This window comes from Manacus vitellinus, unplaced genomic scaffold, assembly GCF_001715985.3.
Source record: "Manacus vitellinus isolate BGI_N305 unplaced genomic scaffold, ASM171598v3 scaffold_10_pilon, whole genome shotgun sequence".
NCBI lineage: Eukaryota > Metazoa > Chordata > Aves > Passeriformes > Pipridae > Manacus > Manacus vitellinus.
In genome coordinates, this window is record NW_021938838.1 from 13,973,357 (window position 1) to 14,000,247 (window position 26,891).

Genomic DNA, 26,891 nt, shown 5'->3' on the forward strand with positions numbered 1-26,891 from the left:
AGACCTGTTCTGCTTCAGACAGAATTCCAAAGATCACACAGTGGTTTGGTTTGGAGGGGACCTTTAAAGCTCATCTAGTTCCAAGCCCCCTGCAATGAACAGGAACACCTTCAACTAGATCAGGTTGTTCAGAGCCCCATCCAACTGGACCTTAAATTTTTCCAGCTACAACCTGCCTGAACAATCTGTTAAGACCCTTCATGCAAGTCAGGAGGCACTTAATACTTCTCTCCTGTGACAGGTAGCAATGGTTGATTCCCAAAGAGCTTTCTCTAGGAAGGCAACACAAGTATAGACCTTATACCTTCTGCTAAATCTCTAAGGAATTATCACTGAACCTCTTTAAGGTCAACTGGTGCCCATTACAGAGAAATACAGAGACAAATGCAGGGTTCTGGGACTATTTTGAAAGTTCTTGTAGCCAAAATTTGAGCTTTACTTAACTAGCAGAATCTCGTTAACAACTTTTGGTTGAAGTCAAGCAAGGGAACAGTTTGTATGTGTTCATTTTTCAGGGAGCCACACTGCCCATGTGCAACAGGATCAACCATCTCAACAGCCACCACCTCTGGTCATCACAAAATGCTGCAGTTCCAAATGAAATACAACACAAGTCTCAAAAGGAGACCAAACATGCACAGTCTGGCCACATTTGTTACTGGATATGACAAGGTCTAAAACAAGTGAAAGGTTATATTCTCAAGCTTACACTGCTGGACAGGCACCAGAGCTGGGAAACACTTTCAGATTTCACATCACCATCTCCCCCATGGCCTTCAAATGACTATAAAAGGAGAGCTTTCCAGTAGGCCAGTTTCCACATAGGAGCTTCCATTGTGAGAGGACAGATTTTCAAGAGATGTTGAACATGATTAGATGCCAGCTCAAAATCTCTGGTGGTTGATCTGCATGCATAAATCTAAGTACCATCTCCCTGCCAGGTCTGGTCTGGCATAGTGCTTAATGTTGTAAAACTTCAGATGTTCTCATTACACATTTGTAGCTTTGTATAGCACAATGGAACTAAGATTTATTAGGGCTTTTAGCCCTAATAATACACAGAAAACTAAGAAAGATTCCAAATAAACTCTCTTTCCCCCCTTCAAGTGGGTCTTTTACTTCACTTACTGACAATACAACCCCAGGAGAGAGGTAACAGAGAAAGGAGAACAAACACAAAAATATTTGCCTTACTCTTTCAAAGCAGTAACCAACGTCCCACTGTTTTCATAATCTTTGCTATGTCAAAGGCCACTTATGTTTAACTAATTAAAAATAAAGCCAAGAAAGAACAAACCAGCAGGGTAAAAGAAAATGAGAAAAATAAAATAGACTTGGGAAGTACAAACAAAATGGAGTAAATGTGAAGAAGGAAAGGGCTAACCTGACTCAACAGTAGAACTCCCAGGTGGTCTAGAAAGACATTTTTGGATATAAACGTATGAGTGAAATCACATTAAACAAATATTACCCTTGACATTTTTCACTCATCATTTTACACCTTTTCCTGGAATTTTCAGAGCAGCTACACTTCAGTCTGCAGCCCAAGTCTGCAATCCAAGTCTATCACCAATTTGAAAAAAACATTTGAATTTTGCTATATATAAAATAGATGGCAGTAAAATATACTCCTGGTGAGAGTAACTAATTGCCTGGCCCATAAAATAATTTTATTCTTTTACTTTTTAATTTTTCTTACTTTATTTTTATTTTTTTTATTTTTATTTTTTATTTATATTTTTATTGTATTTTATTTTTTAATTCTTCATTACCTGAGATGCTAAGGTTCTTAACTTATACTGGAATACAAAATGGACCACTGAAAGTATTACTATTATAAACAACAAAATCAATACATTCAAAACTTGAGTTGCTGAGGGAGATTTTCTCATGAAAGTATCCCATCAATAGTTCTTTCTGTCTTCTTTCACTCGTTCGAGTATGTGGTGAATCTTTTCTACATCATGCTGGACCATAATTAGAGTCTTTCATCCATTTTCTTGGATTTGCTTCAATAGTTTCTGCAGGTCTTCATGGTGCAATAATTCTGCAAGCAAGGCATAGTCCATTCTAGTGGGGGCGGGCTGGACCTCTCAAAATAACACACAGTCACATCGTAACAAGGAGTACAAAACAACTGGAGCTGCATAATTCAAATCACACCCTTCAACATTAACAAAATTGCAAACAGAGAAATTGGACTGATTACTGGTCATTAAAGAATGTTTATCTACATGCAACATGCATGGGGTCCTCAAGCAAGCACAGCCCTCACCTTATGTAAACAATCACAGGTCTTGGATTTTCAAATGGGTGCATCTCATAATGACAAATGCTTTGTTCAGTATCTAGACAGATGTCCTGTGCTCTCATACTGTTGCTCTCACAGATGAATCCTTGTTGTTCCTGTACAGTGCATGCCTCTACATCAATTGTTTGCCACTTATCTCCTTTTCTTAGGGCCCAAACAATGTCTCAGGTTCCAGTATAGTTCTGTCATGACTTGCCCTTAAGGTGATAATTGGGTAGATCCCATTAATTTCAGCTTTTTGTACAGTTACTACAAAGGCTCTGGCAATACCAGTAGTAGGATCAGTAGGTCAAATTAACTCATTACCACCACAATTGCAATTCTTATTCAAATTGTGTCACATTTTGCCAAATAACTGCACAAATTTCAGTTCATAAGATGCCACCTTCACCTTCCCTAATGATTGCCACTATCACTGTTTGTGTCCAAGCTTGAGCCTGAATACAACTCAGAGCCAAACAAACATTGGTCTGAGCTGTCCCAGGAGCTTTTGCAATTAACAGATGATATTTTCATTAGTTTCTTCCCACGGGAGTAATGCTTCTAACATGAGTTGTTGACTAGCTCCTAGGGCTGAAAGGGAAGATTTTAGGGGACTTTGCAGTTGATTCAAATTGCTGGTCACTCTTTCCAATCTATTTATTAATATTTCAGAATCCATGCTGTTCAAAATTCCTAATCCTGATTCTAATGCCCCAACTATATCTCTTCTAGTCCAATTCTTGAAGGTGAATGTACATTTGTGCAGCCACACTGCCCATCCTGCATATGAAGTTTTAAGAAAAGGTGAACAGGATGGACTCCCAAGAACAAAAGAATCTCTCATAAAAATTTGAGGTTGCAATTTTTAGTTTTCTTGTAGGGGTGGATTAAGTATTTTACATCCTACTAGTACTTCCTTTCCAACAACTTCAGCCAAAATGTTTGCACCATAGTGTTGATTCTGCCAGCCTTTTGAGATTGTTGTGTCTCTTTGTAAGACCACAGCAGAGGTATTATATGTAGCCATTTGTTGATGATCATCTGTATACATGGTCTCTAGACCAGAGAACCCACAATATGCTTGAGACCATGGTCAGTCTAATGCAAAAGTCTCAGTCAGAGTTGTTACACTTATCAAAGATCAGTGCTGGGAAAACTTGACAGTAGTGGGTCTGCCTGGTTCTGATGTCCAAGCCTTCTCAGGTGCTTTCTTCACTCATAAATAGTGAATCCATGCTCTTTGATCTTGATTGCAGTGAAGGCTGTGAGCAGCACTTGGTACGGTCTGTTCCACTTCCCCTCCAGAGGTTGACCTGAAAAAGCTTTAACATACACTCAATCTCCAGGTTTAAAACAATGAACTGCATGGTCTACTCCTCTAGCTCTAGTCCCAAGAACACTTTATTATTTCCTTCAACTGTTTCCCTAGAGCTACTACATATTACCTCAAACAGTTTTTTCCTAATTAACTCATGTCTATTCCCTTGCACTGGATTTGATAAGGCCTTCCACATAATATTTCTAACAGGCTTAGGCCTTACTTAATTGTGGTTCAATTCTGATCCTAAGCAGGGCAAGTGATAATGCCTGATCTGACCCCAAATTAGCCTCTTGACCAATCTTTGCCAACTGCTGTTTGATCAAATGATTCATCTTTTCCACCTGCCCACTGGCCTGGGGACAGTAGGGACTATGCAATGCAACTGCCAATCTATCCCCAGAGCTTTACTAACTCGCTGTACCACTTACAAGGGTGAATTTGGGCTTTACTGTATTGTCCCCCCAGCCCCAAGTCTGAAGGTGCTTGCAAATAGTGAGATTACACTGCCACTCGGACCCTCAGCTTTAGTCTGTCCTGACAACCTGTCTGGACAAGGTCCAGACAACCTTCCCATTGGCACTGAGCAATTGTAACTGGCTGGCACCTTCTACAAAGGGAATCAAGGGACAGGATAGCAATATACCCAAACAGAAATTACAATACACACAATACCAAGTCCAAAACCAAGTGTGTAAGCTGACAAATATCAACCCCGAATCAGGAGACCAGATGACAGACAGAACCGTATATAAAGTGCCCCATGAGTATCTATAAGGCACAGCCCAATACACTTCGTCCAACACTTTATATGTAACAACTTATGGGCAATAACCCAGAGTCTGGTCTTTTAACCATACCAGAAAAGGAATGTCCTTACCTGTGGCCAGGACCTTGTCTGCTCCTGCAATGATCCCGTGGCTGAGGGAGGCTTTGCCGGAGAAATCTCCAGGGGCGCCCTGAAAGCGTCTGTCTCACCAAGGGGTCTCACAGGAACAGAGGGATCTGAGTTACAGCACCAACCGACACGGACACGGTGTCGTTGGGATGAAACATTCCTTTAATTCGTCGGGACGGGAGCACGGGGGAATCATTCGCCACACATCCTCTCCGAAGTACAGTTCCTTCGGCTGTGTATACATTGTAACATTCAAAGTTGCTTCCCAGAAAACTACCCACCTCATTACGGCATGAGACTATACCCAAATCTCACCTGACTTCTCTTTCGTGGAGCAACTCTGCCATCTAGTGTCTCTTTCGTGGCAGGAATTTGGGGCTGTGGACAATCTCATCTGATTGTCTTTACCCACTACAAGACACACCTATCACTAGTTAAAAGATAGCCTCGTGTTATTTTTCTACTTCAACAATCCTTTATTTGAATTCAATTCCCAGTAAAACAACGTCTATTGATTGTGCCTTTTGAAGTATATGATGCATTTGGTTAATGTCCTTCAGGTGGACTAGTCAGCTGTTTTCAATTATCTCAGCTTCCTTTACCCTTATTTTATGATGCTAAACTGATTATAGGTTTAAGAGAAAAACAGCCAAAATGGCAAAGTTCAGGAAAACATGCATTTTTGTTGATTAAGGTACAGCTCCTCTTCTAAGTCAGAGACCACTGAATTCCTAAGCTAATTGAGGTAGAGATGTTGCTCCTTTGACTCACACTTAAGAGTTGGACTCAATGATCCCTGTGGGTCCCTTCCAACTCAGAATATTCCATGAAATCATGTGGTATTTAACAAAATTATTTATTAAGAACAAGCCAAAAACCGCTGTTCTGATCTGCTTAGACAAGGAGGGGAACCAGGTTCTAAAAACTTCCCATAAGCGGGATTAAGGCACAAATGAGGCCAGATGCTTGATTCCAAAAAGGATAACTCAACTTTATTTTGTTACACAAAAGAGAAGAGAGAAAGAAGTGGGACAGAAAAGCAGGAAAAGCTGGGGGTGACTGTTAAAAGCACAGGACAGGAGTTTACAACCACCACAAAGGCCACTGACACACCAACTTAAATACCCTCCCTGTGGCAGACCCTGAGTGCCCACTGGCCAGCTCACCAGTATCCAAGCAAAGTTTGCCTGGGACCAAGATGGGCCTGAGCGTCCATTGGCTGGTGCCCCAGTATCCAAGCAAGATCTGCCTGGTATACCTTATTTGGGAGAGTAAGTCTCTGCTGTGTTCTTGATTGTGACACTTCTTATCCCAGGACCTTCCTTTTTCCTAAGAATGGCTCAGCTACCTGGGCACTTGCTAGGTGGTTTTGCAAGCAGCTCAGCTGGCACATCAAGCTTTTTAGCTCCATGCTCGAGGCAATGGTGAAGCAGACTCTATCTTTTAATTAGCCCATTATAACCCCTTACCTGTTAGGTATCTTTGGAGTGGCTCTGAGATTTGTGGCACTGCAATAAGAAGTAAGAGACTTTACTCTTCTGTGAGTGTGACTTGCAGAAGGATTTTAAATTGCTCAAAAAAAAAAAATACTTATCAGGTTTTTTGTTTGGGATTTTTTTGTTTGTTCTTGTTTTATTATTATTTTTATTTATTCCTCCTCCTCTACTTCTAATGTGGAGTTTTAGCTGAGATGAAGATAGACAGACAGTGGATTAGAGAATGGATTAGGGAGTGCTCCAGGACAGACATCTACTGTATACACACATGAAAAAGCCCTCCTGAGGTAAACATGATATCCTGGGACCTAACAACATACAGGAACAAAAGAATTAATTCATGTTAGTAGGTAAGAGAGGGCTGTAATAACCAAATTGAGTGTTTATTACAGAACAATTTACTAGTCCTAACAGAGCAAAGATGCTTCCCTTATGTATTCTCTTCCCTTAAGTATTGTTTGGAAATCTATACTGATTCCCTAAGTTCAGAACTATGCACCATTCACTGAGAAATACAACTCCATACCTTCATCATCTAGAGGTGCTTTTTAGCCCAGGTTTCACATAACCACAGTGCATCTCACTCAGTCAGGGAGGACATCCTTATCAGATGTATTCCTGCTGGGCTCAAATCTCAGCTACTTTATTTGAAAATAATTTTCTTCAGCATTCACAAGTTCAGGTGAGTTAAATAAGCTATCAAAGGTCAGTCTTACCTGGAAAGAGTGTTCCATTTGCCATTTAAACCAGAGGCCAGTGAAACCAATGGCTTGGTTTTGGAAATCTGAAAATGTATATGCAAGACTGCAGTTAAAAGAAGTGGCATTTGAAAGCAAAATGATAGGTATTTGCAGGAAACAATACTGTAAGAATTCCCAGTTGAAAAAGAGCAGTTAAGCCCTACTATATATATACGTGTGTGTGTGTGTATATATACATACACACACACATACAGTTCTACATATATCTAAAATGGCAAATATGCATTCTAAAAGGAGTTTCATGCTGTCAAAACATGTTCATAATGAAGTTCTGTGCAACCAACCACCTGTCTCATATATACACCTTCCAGTCTAAAAGATAGTGTTTATCCAACAAGGGGAGGTCAACAGATTTTGCCCAGTAAATAAATATTATGTCACAAAAGCAGGTGGAAGCAAGTGACAGAAGTGGGATTGGCTAAACACCAGTTTATTTTGGCATGAACATCTGGATTTCTGCCAGCAGATGACCCTAAAAGTTTAGGTAATGTTCATAACTGCACTGGCTGGCTCTCTAGTCTTTTAATATCATCTTCTATGTAAACACGCAGCCAAACAAAATATTTTGTCTGAAATATTTACAGCAAGGAGAGGAGAATTCTGTTCTGTAAACTGTGATAAAATTTGAAAACACACCACTGCAGCAGTAAGAGCCACTTCCTCCCCTCCTTGCAAATCTGTAGTTCAAGAAAGTGTAACTTGTTTAGATACTATTACTTGCATAATTTTTATGTTCAAGTTCTTATCTTAAGGCCTTGAAGCTGACCAAGTAATTCAGGATTACAGTGGCTTAAATAGTTAACCTTAGCTAGCATATATGTTGCATTTTTTTGTAGTCATCCTACAAAACAATGAAATTTCAGTATGTTTAATCTTTGAAAGGATACTGAGTGTAGTCACACAGTATATAACTTAAATTCAAAGAAGAATCACACAGATACATTTTATTGCAGAAATCTTTTAGGTAGAAGTTTCTCAACAAAAACACCAAAATACATACTCAGGCTTACAGTAAACGTAAGTTCTTCACAAGTCTTAGGTCTGATATTTGTGTGGCCCCTGCAATTTCCAGCTGCAAGGTAGCTTCCAAAAACATCAGTTCTCACCCAAATGTACATCTGAGGCTGAGCATACACCACATCTTAAACTGCTGCACACATGTGAGTTAAAATTAAACTTATTTGCTCATCATCACAGGTAAACGACTAATTGAGAAAGGCTCAGAAGTAAAAGGCTTCAAATTGACAAAAACTAAAAAAAATCTCTATGGCTGGGATGAAGAGATTCAGATGGACAGAAGTGCTTATGTTTCTATGCAGAGAAAGCACTAGGTTTGTAATTATTCTTTGTATTTTCAGACTTTAAATAAGACTTTAGAGCATACATAGAAAAAGCTCCAGACTATACATTTTTACCTACTAATTCTCTACCCTTAATTACACAGACCAGCCTACCTGAACAAGAGTGCTTACTGACCATCTGCAGGGTAACAGCTCTGCTGATTAGCTTAAAATACACACCAGACAAAGCAAACTTGTTCATAAAAGTCCCCCAGTTTACAGATTTTCTCCCAGACACATCCTGCCCTAACCCTGTCCGCACCCCTCGCAAGGACAGGGCCACGCACACTTACTGAGCAGGTCTTTCCTTTTCATTTTCCTGCTGGCAGCCGGCATCGTCAGCAGCTCCACTGCAAACGCCTTCTCAGCTGTTTGCAAGGGCGAATCGAGCTCTTCCTTCGTCTCCTGGACGCGCTCCTTGTCTTTAAAACAAAACAGGTTTTATTGCCATGCGTGTTACGTGTTTCCAAGTATAAACGTCGGAAGATCGCATTATAAAAGGAAATTAAAACAACGCTTTATCCGGAGAAATCCCGCTTGGCAGCCGGAGCGCCTGCTACCAGCCTCTCCTTCGGGGCGAAGCCCGCGGTGCCGGCGGCGCTGCCCGAGGGCGCGTTCCCGGCCCGGGGGCTCTTCCCGCCGGGAGCCGCTGCTCCCTCCACCCAATCCGGCAGGGAAGTGCCGGCGGGCGGGCACCACCGCCTCGCCCCGGGCACCCCGCCGCCCCCCGCCATACCCTGCTGGTCGCAGTCGCTGAGGAAGAGCGCGATGTGCTGATCCTTCTTCTCCTGGGGCAGCCCGGGGCGCTGGTCCCGCTCCTGGGGCAGCGCCCCGCGGTCCGGCTCCACGCCCGAGTCCGAGCTCTGCCGCTTGCCCGGGGGCTTCGGCAAGGGCTTGGCGACCGTCCCGCCGGGAACCGAGCCCCGGGACCGCGGGAAAGCGGGGGATATTCCCTCCCTCCGCCCCGCCCGCGGGCCGGGCGGACACACCTCGGGGAGGACGGGCGGACACACCTCGGGGAGGGGATGGGGCGGCCTGGGAAGCGCCGGGGCGGGGGCCGAGGGTACCCTGGGGTTTCCCCGGCTCCTGTCAGAAGGGAGGGCAGAGAAGGGTGGGGATCTGCGGGTGCCTCGTCTCGGGGGTGCCCGAGGGATGGGCAATGAGACTCAAAGCCCAGCCTAGCCTAGCCTAGCCTAGCCTATCCTACCCTACCCTACCCTACCCTACCCTATCCCATCCTGTAGCGATAGGACAAAGAGTAATGGGTACAATTTGAAATTTAGGTTAGATATTACAAAGAAATTTTTCACTGTGAAGGTGGTGAGGTGCTGGCAGAGGTTGCCCAGGGAGGCTGTGGATGCCCCAATCCTGACACTGCTCAAGGCCAAGCTGGATCTAGTGGAAGGTGTCCTGCCCACAGCTGGGGGCTGAGACTAGATGGTCTTCAAGGTCCCTTCTAACCCCTCAGCAGTTTTCTATGATTTTATGACCCTCGTGCCCTGACAGGAGCTGGGCAGGCTCACACCACACACACACACACACACACACACACAACTTGGTCCTGAACAAATTAATTGTGCTGTTTCATTACTTGTTTGGAGCAGCCACTGCAAAACTGAGCACACAAGGAGTGAACACTTCCAGGGCTTGGACAGGTACTGGGAAACCTTTCTGCCCCATAGGGAAACCTTTCTGTCCTATTTAAGAGCTGAGGTTTGGGGTTAGCTACTTTACTGCTGTTCAGCGTGCAGATATGCAGGGCTTCAAAGCTTCAAAGCTTCCAAGCTAGCAAAGTGAATAACCTGTTCTGCCTCATGCAAATTGTTACAGGTTGTGTAAATTCTAATCACATGAACACAGGATTTAATAAACATGTAATAAAGTGGAACATTAGAAAGGCATGACTACAACTAATATTGAATATTCAAATCCGTATCCTTAAAAGTGGAATTCCTTGAAGAAACTTATTATCTTACATGCATCCAAATAAAAAATCATACCTGAGGTATGAGTCTCTTGGGTTTTGTACAAATTTGACCAAGGAAATTATAAAAAGGAATTTAGACAATATTTTAAAATGCTAGTGGTTTTCATACAGTGTATACAGTTCATGCTGTAAGCTCTCTGTAGTAGCTTTTTCTGTATCATATGCATCTGGTACAGCACCCTTATCTCCTGAGCCAGATGGGACAGCCTATGTCACTGAAAAAAAAAGCTGAAAAAAATCTGACAATTCATAATATAAGCATTTCATATCAGACCATCTTGTTTGTAAAATAAATAACATACCTCCACCAGCCTCCCACCAAAAAAAGGAGGAAAAGTTTCTGTTCCAGAAAACACTCAAATACCTGATAAAAAGAAGAGAAGATTCTGCTTTGGGAGCATGTATGTTTAGGGAAGCAGAAATAACTTCCCTTTCCCTAAATGCCATTTTATTTGGAATAACCAAAAAAAACACAATAAAGTAATTCTGTGGTGTCACTGAAAAAAAAGATTATTAAGTTTAATCTCATATAAACCATGTAAGAAGTTTTTTTTAAACGGGAGCAACCAACACTGACAAACAAACCCCTCACAGAAGCTTTCATGACACAGTTGATCAGCCTCAACTGACTGGTTGATCCTCTCTTAGAAGAAAAAAGTCTGGCTTGCCAAACTCCTGGTTACAACTCTTTACACTGTATGATTAATTATGAGCATAAACTTGCCCAAGACTGTCTCTGTTTACAGTTCTGCAATGGTAGGAATTAGTTCTGCAGTAACAAGTTGGACAAATTTCAAGTCCATAAATTGAAGTGGTGCAGAGATTAATGATCTGGTACATGCATACTAAATACTAGTAAATACTGGTTTGAACAGGGGGTTAATGTGTCATAGTGCATTCCAGCTGGTGTGGTTTCAGTGACATAGGAAACGGAGAATTATTACCCTTTTTTTAATATGTGCTTTATTATTTGGAAGTCTCATACATCTGAAGTACTGCTATAAGGAGCACCTGTAGGAAGATCAAACCTAGAAGCATGCATTTGAAAGTAAGGATTGTCTGTTACTGATGAAAGATTTCAAAGACATGGAAAATAAGCCTCTTTTCTTAGCTTTACAGCATTGTTCCACAAAAATGCACATTAACCTTATCACAATACATACAAATATTGTGGATGGACAATAGAAATCACCACATTTCCACATGAGATGCATCAAGAACAAATTGTTATCCCTTATAATGTCACAAACATAAAAGGCACCATAATAGAATGTTTAGAAAAAACTCAGTTTATGTCATTATATTTTGATTTAAAAGTGTAAGAATTGCTGTCCTGACTGAAAAGAAAAAGCCTTTCACACCTGTAAATTATCATTAGAAACTTGTAAACCTTTACATTTTTTTCCAGAAGTAACAGGTGCAAATGCAAGGCAAATATAAAATCTATTGACTTATTAGATTACAAATACTACCCCATGAAAAAGCTGTAGTTACAAAAATATAAAAAAATATTCTAACTCCCATTGTTAGATCTTAGCTTCAATCTACACTGCATTACGAGTCCAAAGCCAGATCTCACTTGGGCACATTCCCAGAATAGGAAAGTGCTGTTTGTCTTACTTTCACATCAATATTCTGATCTCCTACTACAGTTTTCCTTTCTGGATTTGTTTTATTAGTGCATATTAAGGATGCCAACAGATAAAAGGTTGTATTTATCAATGGATAGTAGCAGCATAAGTATTCTCAGTCTGCTGTCCTCCCACAAGTGCATTTCTCATAGTATGATTTTTTTCTCTCCAAGCCTCCACAGTGACTCTGTAGCAGCGTGACATTTTCATTCATGGACCTGGGACCACTGGCAGGTGATTGAGAAGGACTAAATTCCTCTCACAGACTTCAGCAAGGGACTGTGAGGAGTACAGCTAATGCTGTGTCCTAGACTGGTGGTTGCTGTTGCAAGGACAGTTATTGGCAACACCTCTCGTCCTCCACACATACTAAATTGGCACAGGTTTATCCATACAGTGATTCTGTAGCCCTTGGCTTTAGTAACTTGGATCAGCAGAGGATGTTGAACCAGCTACAAAGGCAGACTAAAAAAGTGCTAATAGACATGAAAATGAGTTTACTTCTATATAGTAACTTAAAATTAATGACTGGATTAAATGTGATATTCTTAATGAATAAACTCTGTAAATGCTGAGGCGAAGCCTGACAAATGTTAATGCTTTCACGCCTGAATACTGGAAGCTCTGTTCCTTTAGCCCTTTGTCAGAGCTAGTAGGAGGTGTCCAGCTTCCAGCTCTAGAGAAACAGAAGCTGTCCTTTGTTTTGCAGGAAAACTGGCATAGATTAGTGGAGTCATACAGCTGTACTGGATAGCAACCTTGTTGAGCCAGGCTTTAATAAGCACTCAGGGTCATTCAGCCAGTGGAAGATTTAAGTGTCAGCTGTACTATCATTCTCTTTATGCTTGGTGCAAGACATTTTCCTTTAAATACCTTTTCCTTCATTAGAAATCCCCCCCAGCATTTCCCCTGGTAACAACATGTGTTAGTCTTTGCCAGTTCAAGCTGGATTTTGGCCACATTGTGGGTCTCTGTCATGTGATTCCAAACAAATGTTCTCCATAGACAGAGTGGTTCTGGAAGTGTGTTGTGTCTTACCCTACTTGAAAGGACTGACTGTGCTCACATCTGCTTTGAAACAGTACCTTACTATGTTCCATGTGTACAAAAGATGAGATTAACAGGAGACTCGTGGAGTTGGTATGAGAGGAAATGTTCAGCACTCCTGTGCTGGGATTTTGTGTTGAACAGCACATGAAGAAGAAGAAAATATTCCTCATTATCTTTCAGTTTCACAAAAATAGGGTCCAAGCAGACACTGTATTCACTCCTCTGATCAAAACTGTATATTCCATTCCAATTATGCTGTGATGGCAAGATTTCTTTTTAGCAGAATTTCAAAGGTATATGCACACATGTGCCAAAGATTTTTTAATAAGCATGATGTACCTACATGCTTAATCAGATCTGGAGGACATTTCATACTTAATAATAACAACAAAAATTAAACCAAACAATACCTATAAATGTTGGGGTTTGAATTTTTGTTTAGTAGAATTTTAGGATGAGACATTTTCCTAGCTAAACAATTGATCTTTGCATTTCTGTTCTGTAAAAAACCCCACATAACAGTAATAATTTTAGTGAGCAATTCCCTTTCCCAACCTATTGAGTCAAAAGTTCACAATGTAACTTCCAATCAAGGCACAAAAACATTTACTGACTCTTTCTTCTCACCACTTCCTTCACATTCTTCCCCTTCCCCTTAAAAAACAAGTTGGTGTAACAATGCCTTCTATACCAGACATTAACTTTTTAATAGTCCAATAAGTTGCAGCAGTATCTGAGACTGGTTCTATCTATTTTGAACTTAGTTAAATTAGATGAACAGCACATTCTCAGCACATCTTTGTTCAGTCTTCATTTGCCTTGAAGGGGAGGGGATGAGGGGGAAAAAGCCACAGTAGTTTCATGCATATTTTTCAAGAAACTTTATGTGGAAGTCTTTCACTTTCTCCAGTAGGATCTTCAGCTTCTCTACTGGAGGAAGAATGGTCATTCTGAAAAATAATATTTAAAGAAAGAAAAAAAACAACCCACATTATCTTCAGAACAAACTAAACTGTGATCTTTGCACAGATCTTGATTCATCTCAGGGCACAGTAACATGTTAATACCAGTTTTGATGTGATTCTCTTGTTTTATGCATTTATACTTTAATTGAACTATACTATTAAACTAGAGCCATTTGTTTCAATTGGTTAGTTCATAGGAATTCAAGAATTGTTATTTTCTGCTGAGTTAACCTAAAGAAGGTCATCAGTAAGAAACAACAGCAACTTGGTTTCCACAGTTGGCACAATAGTGCCAAATTGTACCCAGCTTTTTGAGCTTTAGGAGCGGGCAGTTATGAGTAAATATACATTTCTTCTTTAACTGAAAACAGAATTCAGAAACATTAGAATAATGTAACATCCTACTCTGCAGTTTTTGGTCCCTTTTTTCCTTCTTCTTCATAATATGAAAATCCCATGGAGTATTTATGGCAGACTGTGAGCAAGAGTGTTTTTCCCACACCAGTGCTGGAATGGCTTTTTCCTGGAGCTGTATGTACCCAGATACCTCACCCAGCTGTGTTGCAGAACTACCAAAGCTAAAGATACCCTGTTATGTTGTTTCAGACCGAATAAGACTAAATTCCATGATAAATTCTAGTATCAGTGGCTTGGGTGGAGTAAAGTGCTATTTATTGGAAGCAAAAGCAACAGAGTTTATGTTCACAGTTCTGGTGTCAGATTATTTAGCTCAACATCTTGTTTTGGTAAAGTGAAGAGTTATTCAGCATGCTAAAGGAGGAGATTTATAGGGGACATATTGCATTTTTCATGCAGTTTCTCCATAGAGAAACACTGTTAAATGCCCCCTCATCCCAGAAGAATGCAGGGCAATTTTTGTAATTCTGTAGCCAACTTTAAGATTAAAGTCTAAGATATTATTATTGTTTGTATTCCTGGAGAAGGCATTTCAAATGCCAGCACATAAAAATAGAATAAAATTATGTCAGCAAGCTGTGAAAACACCACAAAAACCTGGACAGCTCATCTAGCAGACCAGGTCTCTGGCCTAGCTGTCAGTCCACTGAAACTGTCCGGTTTAAAGTGAGATAACAGAAATTGAAATAAAAATCCTTATATTTAATCAGAAGAGAAAGTACTGGGATGGTATTTTGCTTATTACTGTTAATTTGATTTTAAACAAACAGAAACTGTACCTGAAATGGTGGGTTCCTTCTCTTTGGCCAAATCCACTTCCAGGTACAACACATATTCCAGTCTCTTCCAAAAGTTTCATGCAATAGAACATATCAGGTGCCATTTTATGAGCCTAAGGGAATGGATGCTTTGGAATTATTATAGAATATATAGATATAAAATATATAGAATTTCACGATTCCTTTTTTTTCCTGAAACCTTATCTTACATTATTAGTTTCTTATTCTGCTCACTAAAGAAGGTGAGGAACATTTGCTAAAGGGACAGTTCACAAATTCACACTGTGAATTAAATAACAATACTTCATGGAGGAATAGGGCTGAGGAACCTACACAAAACACTCACTTCAAAAGAAAGATTTTAGGTAATTTTGTTATTCTCCTTGACTTGCTTATAACTTTTCGTCACAAGTCTCAGAATTGTACTTAGAAAAATCTAAGGCACTGACATTTGATAAGATTAAATTAATTTGAGAACTGCGTGTTCCAGTTCCGTTGGCAGCTACTATTTCCCCTTCCCCCAAATTATCTGCTGATTAGAAAGTTCTTAAATTCATGCAAGTTATAAACCTAATCAAATAAGCAGCTGAAAAACAGCCCTATTTTTGTTCTCAGCTGTGCTGATAAAATTCCCTTTAAAAAACAAGTATTACACATCAGGTATCAGAGCTCTAGTCAGGAACAGAAAGACTTGCCCTTCAGTAATAGAGGTTACTGACCCAAATGCAAAAAGGTAAAATTTGTAAGGAAACCTTCCTCTTTCCCAGACTTGCTGAATGGGGCTTCTTTTGCAGGCTCAGTAGCACACTGCCATTCCCAATCCACTGCCTCCCTAACCCAGGCAGTGGAATTGCACAGGTCCAGCTACTTGTATGCCTTGAACACCAACATCCTTGGGAACACTCTCACCCTGAAAGCCTCACCACTGAGATGAAATGCTCTGCTTTGTTTTCTTCTCTTAAAATAAAGGTCATGTTATATTTAAGATCATACATAGTCTATGAAGTACTGCTTTTGTAACTATGTGAGCTTACTCTGTCTCTGGAATAAAAATCCATCCTGCCAGGCACAGGCCAGTGAAGGTTAAAATTAATTGAGGTAGAAGCAACTGACTGACCTTTGCTTCCTCAATGGCTTTGGAAGGAATAAAGATCCGTGGGAAAGCATACATAGCTCCCTGAAGAGGATTGCAGTGAATGCCTGGTATCTTGTTAAACATATCTTCTGTTAGTTTGGCTTTTTTGGCAAGATTGTTCAAAACAGACTCTTTCTCCTGTTTAAAAGAAAGGTGTTCAGTTGAACATATTTGAAGTGGCAACAAAAACTCCAGAGGAAACTGTGATGCTTCAAGAGGCCTTCCCCAAATTAAACACTTTTAGGGCTTTGCTGAGCTATTAGAGCAAACAATGTTCCAAATTCCAGTCCTCCTCTTAAAAACAGCAATACAAAAAGGCATTGGCAGGATTCAACTACCAAGTGTTGTAGACACACAGTAACCTACAGGAGTCTATCTGTGTGCCTTCTTCCATTCTTCCTTCTGAGCATCCACTCTTGGCTGTTTTTAGAGACCATATCAGCTGAACTTTTGATCTGACTCAATAATGTAATTTCTTAAGACAGACACCATTTCATTTTTACAAGTGAGAAACTTTGTGTATACTTTAACACAGATTACCATGTTGCTCAGTATACAAAGGCACTGCATGCACTGAAGAACGAGGCTGATTTTATAACTGTGTTTGAACTTACATTCCTACTTGGATTTTAGTAAAAATCTTATTTAGTCAAACTAAACACAGGAGAAAAGTTGAATTTATCAGAAAGAAAGCTGATTTGATAATGTCTTCTTAGTATTTTTCAAGGTAGTCATATTGAGTTAATTTTAAATACACTGCATGGTTCTGTAAATTGGTTCTATTACAGGACTGTCTGAGCAGAAAGGAAAGAAAATATGTCCCTGTGCATATTTTGAATTCCCAATACTTAGGATAGGTTTAGGAAATGCACAAAAGAACATTACTGCTGACCTTTATGAACTGTGCATAAGATTCTTCTCCAGGTACTGGAGGATTCACTACAATATCCATTGCTGCTTGTCCTGAGACTGGGGGACAAAGGCGAACAGAAAGCAGCTTAACAAGCTGTCCTTTGATTTCTGGGTGCAAGTTAATGACCTCCATGTAACCTCCTCTGTAGCCACATCTGTGACAAAGTGAACAGAAAAGATTGGTCAACCTCAAGTGGATAAACACTGGGAAAGCAATGAAAGTGTCTGCAGAAGAGGAAAGACAATTAATGAGAATCTTACAATATGTAACATAAGGCTGTTGAAACAGCTGCTATACTGGTACTGGTTTAAGATGGAACTCCATGGGATGTCATTAGTTCCCAGTATCCCACACAAAGTTAAAGGTGCACATGGAGCTTCCCTGTCAGGCAAGTTAACAATTAACACGGATTGTTTAATCTCCAGAACAGGAGCATATGGCTGTAGCAGCACACATTTCATCACAAATGATGTGTCCTTTTTTCTTTCATCTCTTCCTCCCCAAAACAACCAAACCCAAACATTTACAATATCAAACATCCCAGCAATTATTGAGCTGTTTCCTTGAATGCTGGAGACCAGTTTTCCATTATCACAGGTCCAGATTGGGACTGTAGGATTTCACCTCTGTGGAAATGAGGCATTAAGTGTCTGAAATAAATGTGCTTATTATTTCATACTTTGAAAACCACAGAGCTAATCCATTACTCTGTGCTTTAAATGCTTTTTGTCCCCTTTCTTGATAGTTTTTAGTTAAAATTAATAGAAGATGGTGGATTACCTTCAGGTCAGTAACATGAAAGGGCTGTCCAACCAGATTAATGAGGAAGATGAAATAAAAAAAAACTAAATCAGACTTACTCGCCCATGTATCCCTTAGAGGTGGAGTGAAAAGAGGCCAGCTCAACATTGTTATAGTACTCGGGTCCCATCTCATACAGAATCTTTTTGAAAGAATGGAACTGGCATCCTTCAGAGTACACATTGTCCTGGTAAACCTGAACAGTCAGAAGACATTAATGTGCTCTGTTCCCCCAACTAAGGATAAAACATGGCCTTTTAGAGAGACAGATCTGAACTGAAGAAACAGTGGTAACACTCAGAACTTAAAAGCTGTTAGAAGACACAAGGTTCTTTGTTAAGTAATAGTTACTGCCATGATATATTTTATATCATGTGACTATAGTTAAAGGTTCCGTCTTTGGAAGAACACTGAGCTTCTTTGTACACAATTTAACCTTTACTTGCATGTTTAAATTGATTTTCCTTCTATTTCTTTCATTTGAAGTGGTCTCAGCTTCACACAGGTTTTTAGGTCAGTTCCAGCAAAGTTCTTCCTTGTGTCCCCTACACTTTCTCTCTAGTTCAAATCCAGATCAAACCACCTGTTATATTGATCCTTTGATATCAAGAATCTTGCATGTTTGTTCATGTCTTATGATATGGTATGATAACAGAAAATCTGTTCCTTGTACTTAAAAAATACCAACAACCACTCATGGAACAAAATTATACCTCATACTCTCAGCTGTGCTTTTGAGAGAACAGAATATTCCATTACCTCATCAGCCAGAAGAAAAAGTTTCTCTTCCCAGGCAAAGTGTATCACATCTTCAATGCACTTTCTGTTTTGCACCTGTCCTGTAGTTTGATTTTTAGAGCAAGAGGAAAGTTAGTGGAGCATATATATATAGTAAGACCTGGTAAGTCTACTAGCTTTTCAACAAGATATCCCTCTTTCTCAGAAAAGTGATATTGAACTTCAGAATTCAGTTCACCAAGTATGAAATTAAGGAGTATTTTTGGAGGAATTATGGTTTAAGGTAACTTAGTCCATCTCGAGCAAAGGAATTGTGAGATACAGTAATCAATCAATGGCTTATTAAGAGTACTCTGTGTATAACTTATGATTTCAAATGTTCACAGACATGTGGGTTAAGTGGGATCTAGTTTCTCACTAATCAACCTCAACTACTCAAAAACCTAAATTCTGAGGGAGGCAGTGGTTGCCATGGAGTTCAGAGAGTATCTACAGTCATTGCCTCTCAGAAGCAAAAGGCTACAGGCCATGCCAGAGACAGGATCCTTCATAAAGACCAGAAGTGACTGAAAGTAATCCTATAAGTCTGCAAAAGTTCAGTGGAAGCAGTGGCCTCAAATGGGATCCAGTGAAGTGAACCTGCTCCCTCCTCTCTGGAGTTCCATGATACTGAAAAAATATTTCTGAAAATACGACATACTGTCCAACTTAGAGCACTGACTCTAAAATTCAGCTTTACATACTTGATGTGTATTTAGGATTTGCCTGCAATGTCAAATGAATGAAAAATTAAAAAAAAAATGGTCTTAAAACCCATCCATCAAACAAAATTCCCAGACCTGTGGGATTTCCAGGGTTGATGATGCAGAGGACTTTTGGGTTGCAATATGCCTTGGCTTCATTCAAGGCACGGCGAAGTTCATTCACATCTAGAGCCCAGCAATTTTCTTCATCCAAATAGTAGTTCACCTGGATAGCATCTAGCTCAGATATGGCTGCTGAATATAAGGGATACTGTGGTATAGGAATCATCACTCCTGTTCGAGATTTTCCACCTCCTGAGACCAGGATCTTTAAAATTGCCTGGGGAAAAAGGAAAAAATAATAAAAAAAAAATTACACACCAGAGTTAATAGTATACTCTGGAAAAAGTTACTGATCTTCCTTCCTAAAAAGGCCAGAGTTAAGGGGGATTTCTGTTCTAGAAGCATACAGTCATCTTCTCATATCAAAGGGCATTTATTTATTTCAGGTTGTTACTGGTTGAGTGAGAACAGTCTGTCTCAGTTAAATGGAATTCCTCTGCATGTCATGGCTTCCAAAGATCATGCCTGATCAATTGCAAAATTTAGGGAAAACATTCTGAGCACAGTGCTAGAGGGAAAGTTGTAAACAGGAATATCAAGATGATGATTTTTCTGCTGTGCCCAGTTGTAAGCAAAGAAGCCTCAGCTAGTTCTTGCTTGTTGCCTTCCATTTATTTTATCTCACTAACCACAAGAGACCAATAAAAAAATCAGAAATTAGAACTGGGGTACTGTGCAGATTCTCCACTGGAACAGAGACCTGTTTTAGATTAGGAGGAATTGTGGCTAGCTGGGAACAAAACTGCAGTCACATTATGTTTCCATTTTCAAATAACAGAAGAGACCAAAAATCTGCATGTCTTGGGATGGAAATATAACCATATGTAGTTTATGCCTGGAAGATACAGACAGAAATGTAGTGTTTGTGCTAAGATAAGTCCAGAGGATTTACCCGTGTGTGTCTATGTGGAGGCTTTTTACACGTGAATTAAATAAAAGAGTGCATTTGGTGCAGGAAATAGAGAGATTTCTTGCTTTTATAACCAAGGGAGAACTCTGAAGTGCAGGTGCAATCAGAGCAAGCATCCTTATCAGCATGTAACCAACAGTGTAAACCCAAAAATATCTCTTCAGATACAGCAGCATATCCTTTAGTTTCTCAGTGATTCTAGTACAAAACCTGCTGTTCTGTACCTCTCATCACATACTAGCTCAGCTGCCAGGCTAATGGTTTATAATCAGCATAATTTTCTACCCACCACTAGCTTAAAAATATCAAGCATTCAAAATATACAATCAGGACCAAATGCATATTTTAAAATTGCTGGACACCCTCTGTCCCCCAGGCTATGAGACAATAATTGTTTTATTTTTGAAAGGGACAAATAACGAGACTCATATTACTGCTGATTTTTCATCACTGGTGAAATCAAATCAGCATGGTACAGACTTGTTGAGCTGTGCTGCCATTCCTGACAAGCTGCCAATATCATAAACTCTGGAAAGCCAAGTCGCTCCCAACATCTGGAGAGCTGTTCCCGTCAGAACATTGCCATTCTGAGCTCTGCCACTAGATGTCGTTTAAAAAAACACTTTTACCAACAGGCAAAGAAAGGCTGCCTTAATAAAAGCAAAGAACTGCTGCTGGTACTGCTGGTGGTACTGCTGGTATCAGTAAATGTGTCCACGTAAAGGAAGAATCTAATAGACACACTTATGCCTGTCTTAACCAAGGACCAACTTTGAACCCTGGTTGAAGCCAAGACCTGAATTTTTTCCCAAACAAGCTGATTACAGAAATAGATCTTTGGATTTTCATTGGCATTGATCTGAACTAGCAGAGTTTACCAGGAAAATGAGCTGCTGAGACTTCTCACATCTGAGGTCATTCCCTCTTCTCTCTGCCACTGACTGATACCCTCTAGTCTCCAGTGCTTATGTACCTTAACCACTGAAGACAATCATTATTTAGTGTGAATGGTCTGAATGTTCTAAATTTATATTTAGGCACCTGTGTAGTTCGTAGTACCTTTACAAAAAGGAACAAGTTAATGTATATTGAGAGACTTTGCACCTGCTTCTTAGCTGGCATCTGACATCCACATAGTGGATGTCCATTGAATGTGACTTCAGCATCTGTCAGATCAAACTCACAGGAGCTTGTGAGACCTGATGTTCAACAGAGACCTGTATTTCCAAAGGTAACTGATAAATTATAGTTTGTACCAAGAAGGGACAGGTTTAATTTTAACACTTACAGAAATCCCATCACTTGCTCCAGTGGTGAGATAAATGTTATCTGGGTCTGCAGGAACCCCTCCATCTCTTCTTTCAATATATGAAGCAACATCTTCACGGATACAATTTATACCTTGACTGGCAGTGTAGGATCCTGTGAGAAAAAGAGAATGACATGAGAACTGAGTACAATGTACATCACATTTTCTGCTTGCTAACAAAACTCCTGAGCTAGTATTGTAAGGTATAGTTTGTAAATATCAGCACTTTGGATCCCCAAGATGGGTTTGATTTTCCCTTTTTTTTCCAAAGGAGTAGGAAAGGGAATTGGTTTGCTCTTAGAGCAAAAGAACAAATTTGGAATTTGACAAATACAGTATCACTAAAATACAAAAATAAAATTGGTATAAAGTATGACTTAAAGGCTACTTTGCAAATTGGGACAGCAATCCCATGTTTACTGTCTTTCAGTTGCTTTTTTTATGTTGAAATCACTTCTGAACATAAACCAACACCTATTTAACTAACAGGAACAAGGAAGAGAGGTAGTATGCGCAGCAGAAAGGAAAGTGACTTCTTCAATTCCATGACAAATATAAGGGGCTTATTTGCAATATGAAAATAATATCATACCATTATCTCCCACAACTGAAACCCCAAAAATCCTGCACTGCTTCTCTCCTTCCCCCACAGCATCTCCCACAACCACTTTTCAGTCACTTGGAGCAGAAATGCCTAGGATCAGCCCAAAACCATGCAGTTTACAGAGCACCGCTAATAATTTTAAATAAAATGAGATGTTAGATACCTGTGTGCATCATTGCTGAGTACGTGCAAGAAGGAAAGAGTAAAAATAAGCCTAGGCCAAGGTGAGGAATGGATCCAAGCTACGGAGCCTAAAACTGATGGACAATGAAGTGACAAGTGTACATCTATTTTAGAACACTGTCAGGAAGCTGCAGGATCTTCTTTGCTTGTTGGGTGGAGTGGAATAATTGTGCCTGACTCAACTCTCATCTCTCAGTTATATGCTAGTAGTCTGCCTGGTAACACTTCTGTGAAACCATGATTTATAAAGACAAAGAAGCTTTGCAAGTACTGCACAATTGCATGGGGCAAAGTGGCAACTCAGGGCACAAAGTTCCCTGATGTCCTAAACATTTACTTTTACAGGGTTAAAAGTTCTATTGGCTCTGTACATGGGTCTTTGATCACAGCTCAGAAGCTGCTGGTAAAGCAGGAGAGCAAAGCCAAGCTGTCCTTCTGTCTTGTGCCCTATTGAGTGCAGTGACTCTGAGGATATAACACTTAATTGTCCTGTACTTCTACACTTAGCTGTGCTCAGTTAATAGCTTTGACTAGAACCTGTGTGTTTGCACTGTGGGATGCAAATAAACAAACCCAACCCAAAAAGCTGCATATGCATATAACAGGTATTTTTGTACAGAGGAGAGGGGTAAATTTCTCAAATGCCTGGGAAGACATGCCAGTTAACCCACATGCAAAGTGATGTCCATAGAATCCCAGAGTGTTTGGACACAACAGAAGTTGAGGACATAACTGAGCCTTCATACATGGCCTGGGAGTAGCAAGACTCAATATCAAGAGCAGGGTTTTGCCAAATGAACATTCATTGGATGTGAGGTTATTCTAGTTCATATCCAGAGGTCAAGACATTCATGTTAACTTTACAATTAATGCTGGTTTAGATGTGGGTGCAAGGCTTCAAATGACCATATGTAGTGAAGCCACTTTTGTGTTGGATTCACAAATCCGTTGAAAATAAGGTTTTGTTAGAACACAACACAGCACTTAAAGCTACACAGAAGGATGAGGTTTTGACCTTTGATTTTTCCCCAAAAAAGCCAATCTCTTCTTCTCAGCCAAGAAGACAACAGCAGTGTGTAGTCAGACTACCAACACAGTGACTTCCTTTCAGCTGCAGGTCCACTTGCCTCAGACTGTGTGCTTATGGAGTGCTGTGCAGAGGCTGGTGAGCTACAGGGGCCAGGAGGAGGGACTGATACACGATACTGGAGACGAGGGAGAGTGGAGAGGAGGCAGAAAACAGTACAGCAGATCAGTAAGGTACACAGTGGTTTTAGTTTTCAGGAATTCAGAGGTACAGTTGTTCTTGGCACGTATCGTTTAATGAAAAAAAAAAACATTTAGACTCCAGTTACAGAATTTCAGTTTATCCACTGAAATTAACAGGATTTGTTCAGAATTATCATCTTATTTGAATATTGCAACTGTTCCAGGTCTACTTCCTCAGAATCTACTGAGCTAACACAAATTGTTGGAAATACGTGATCTGCTGAAAATGGAACTTATTTCTGAAGTATTATGCAAGGATGAATTCCTTTCATTTTACTCCAGCATGAGGCTGTGGGGTCTCACCCTTAAGGGGAAGGGAGCACTCAAGGGGACAAGACTTAGCATTTTGACAATTCAAACCCCATCACATCCCTGAATTTGAGAATTACTACAAAGAAAGATTGAGTCAAAACTCAAATGTATCCCCACTAACTCTTACAACAGTACTATGTGGATTTATTTTGCCAAAGTAAGACAGGAAAGGAATTCACTGAGCTAGAGGAACTTCTCAGTTTTGATAAAAGTATTTTTAATGTTCTACATTAACAGACAAAACTGATACAAAGAAGTGAAGATAAAATACATTCTGTACTAGCCTATGTTGTCAGGAATAGTCCAAGGCTGAAATACTGCTAATGTAACCACTGGTTAGGTCTTGTTTATTTTATTAAGTTTCAAAGCACCTAATCTCAAAATATGCCAGTGCAAATAGGCAGTGCAATTACAAAGATTAAGAAATATGCCAATTACTGTAATATGTGGTCTGAAATGTCAGTGTTTGCCTACTTGACATAAGGTAATTAAGTGTGCCAGACTCTTTGCTGTACCCAGCAGCGGTAACAGTATCTGCAGAGTAGAAATTCTAGTGGTGTTTGCCAGGTACAAGTAGGCAGTACAGCTGCCAGAGGAGAAAGAAATTCTCTTCAATTTCCTCTCTACTGAATATGCAAAGTTTGTACTTAGTTATATGGTACTACAGGTGTAGTCTTGTAGGACCAATGGCTGAAGAACAGAGCTCTGTAGTTCTTTCAAGAGTTATTTTACCCTGGAGAAATAGTGCTCTGATATATTCAGTTAAAACTATCTCAGCTGGGTAAAAAATCACCACCTTTCAGTGCTGTAGCTTTCCCTTTGCAGAGGATTATCACCCAGGTACCTGAACTGCTGATACTCCAGTTCATAACCTGACAAACACGCTTGGACTGATGGTTCAAAATAAAGATACAGGACTGTGAACTGGATCAGCTGGGGTGGACACACACTGTATGTGTCTGTATATGTCTACAGTGGTAGATTCCTTGGCAGAGAAACATCTAGAGAAGAGAGAACTATAAAAAACTCCACCTAGTCTTAGCAGGAGACCAGCTGTCAGAGCCTGGGATTTACAGATGCCATAACAACAGTATAAAGCCTCACAAGTACTCTCTGTCACTGATTATCCAACCTCCCCCACCAGGCTGTCCCAGGCCCTCCCCATTTGACTTGCAATAATATAAAATGTGACAAAGAAATTTCACTGTTGCAGATATTGAAATGACCTGTTTTGTTTCTAATACCAACAGGAGCAACTCAAACTGAGTCTTACCTAAGCTGTTTCCTCCACAGCCCTGCAAGATCCGTCTGGCTCGCTTTTTGGCATCTTCTGGAAAACTTGGGCTGTCCAGCAGGTTTGGGTATGTACACAGGGCCACCACCTAGAGTGCCAAGAAAATGTAAATTCGCCGTTTTATCAATGGTTATTTTAAGTTGGTAATATCACTGTTAACTTTCCTTGGAAATGAAGGTCACAAATACTGGCTAATTTAAAACACAGGTTATTGATGAAGAGTTTGTAGTTGTTTTTTTTAAAGGTAGGGCTTACAGAAGTGAAGAAATCTTATCAGGTTCTGAGTTGTGCTGATAAACAGAATTCTAGAACTATTAACTATTTGTATTACAGACAGTGAAGATTGGAGTCCATGGGACCTAGGACAGTGCAAACACAGTAAAGCACAGTTAATTATTCATATGTTATCTCTAAACAGCTCTATCCTCCACTCTTTGTGTATTCCCAGTCCACCTTATTGACAAGAAGTCAAGAGTCTGAATATGGAGCAGAACTGAGAAATATGATCAAATTTTGAAGTCCCAGTTGCATGTTCTAATAATCCCTCCCAAAAATAACTTACAGTTCTTACTAATTTGAAGTTGTGTAAAATATTTAATTAAAAAAAGAAGCGGTGATATAGAACATAGTAAAAGTAGAAACATGACCCAGCAGAATATATTAAGGAATATAACCCCCCATTTGATACAGCTTTAGTTTGTCCTAGAACTCTCTGAATTTACATTATTATAGCCTGAGGATTTTACATCTGTGTGTAAAGGATGCTCAGTAAATACTGTAATACTAGTTTTAACCTTACTTGTGTTTTAGGAATAATATACAAATATGAAGTCTGTTGTGGTCTTTCCTAAAAGTTAACCCACCAATTAGCTTGTCCACAGGTAAAATGTGCAAAATGAGCAACAGTACAACTCCTGCACCCAACTGTTGCAGATCAAAAAGTATACTGTCAGGTGAAGAAAGGCATTTGCTTTTTTTCTCTGAAGACAACCACTTCAAGTACATTATTGATAATGAATGTTCTGACTGATAACACAGGAGAAATGGCAGAAGAAAGTATGGATGGAGAATGACACAAAAAGTAAGGAAAGCTACTGTGTTAAAAGAGGACAATCAGCAAGCAAGGTCTACACCTTTGGTTCAGAACTGAAAATTTGTAATTCTTTACAAAAGAATATTTTAAGTCTAATTGCATCTAGGGAATCATTTATACCAATACACGTATCAGATGGCTTTTAAGGCATTCTAGTAAAAAATGAATAATAATATTTTATAATAGTCTTACCTGACGGAGGAAGGTGATTGGCCTCTGTCCCATTGCATGTGCATCTCCAATGTTGGCTTTAATTACTTCAGTAAAAGGTTTTTTGATTCCCTAAAAATGGAGAATGCAGAATATTTTGTTAGGACTGAAGTAGGTGATTCTTTCTTGGTATCTGTCATATAGCTGTAACTATACAGTGCCTGATCTCAGAACAGATACAGTGTTGAATGTAAAGCTCAATGCATTTCTTATTCAATACTGCCAGAAAATCTTAAATGGTTTACAGAAATTGTGTTGCTCTGACACATTTTTAAAGGATAGGCTGGCTTTTATTTTTCTGCTTGCTGCAAGTAAGGGA

General features: G+C 39.8%; 1 protein-coding gene across 1 annotated transcript; it reads right to left on the reverse strand.

Moving 5' to 3' along the window:
- Positions 1-11,033: 11,033 nt before the first annotated feature.
- On the reverse strand, positions 11,034-26,665 carry LOC103766451 (alanine aminotransferase 2). Its single transcript, XM_029965435.1, has 10 exons — positions 26,555-26,665; positions 25,249-25,357; positions 21,587-21,720; positions 19,362-19,605; positions 18,544-18,623; positions 17,844-17,980; positions 16,963-17,137; positions 16,053-16,208; positions 14,936-15,048; positions 11,034-13,724 (listed from the first exon to the last, which is right to left on the reverse strand). Exons 1-10 carry the CDS (start codon positions 26,585-26,587, stop codon positions 13,634-13,636), a joined length of 1,272 nt encoding a protein of 423 aa, XP_029821295.1. The 5' UTR covers positions 26,588-26,665; the 3' UTR covers positions 11,034-13,633.
- Positions 26,666-26,891: the final 226 nt, after the last annotated feature.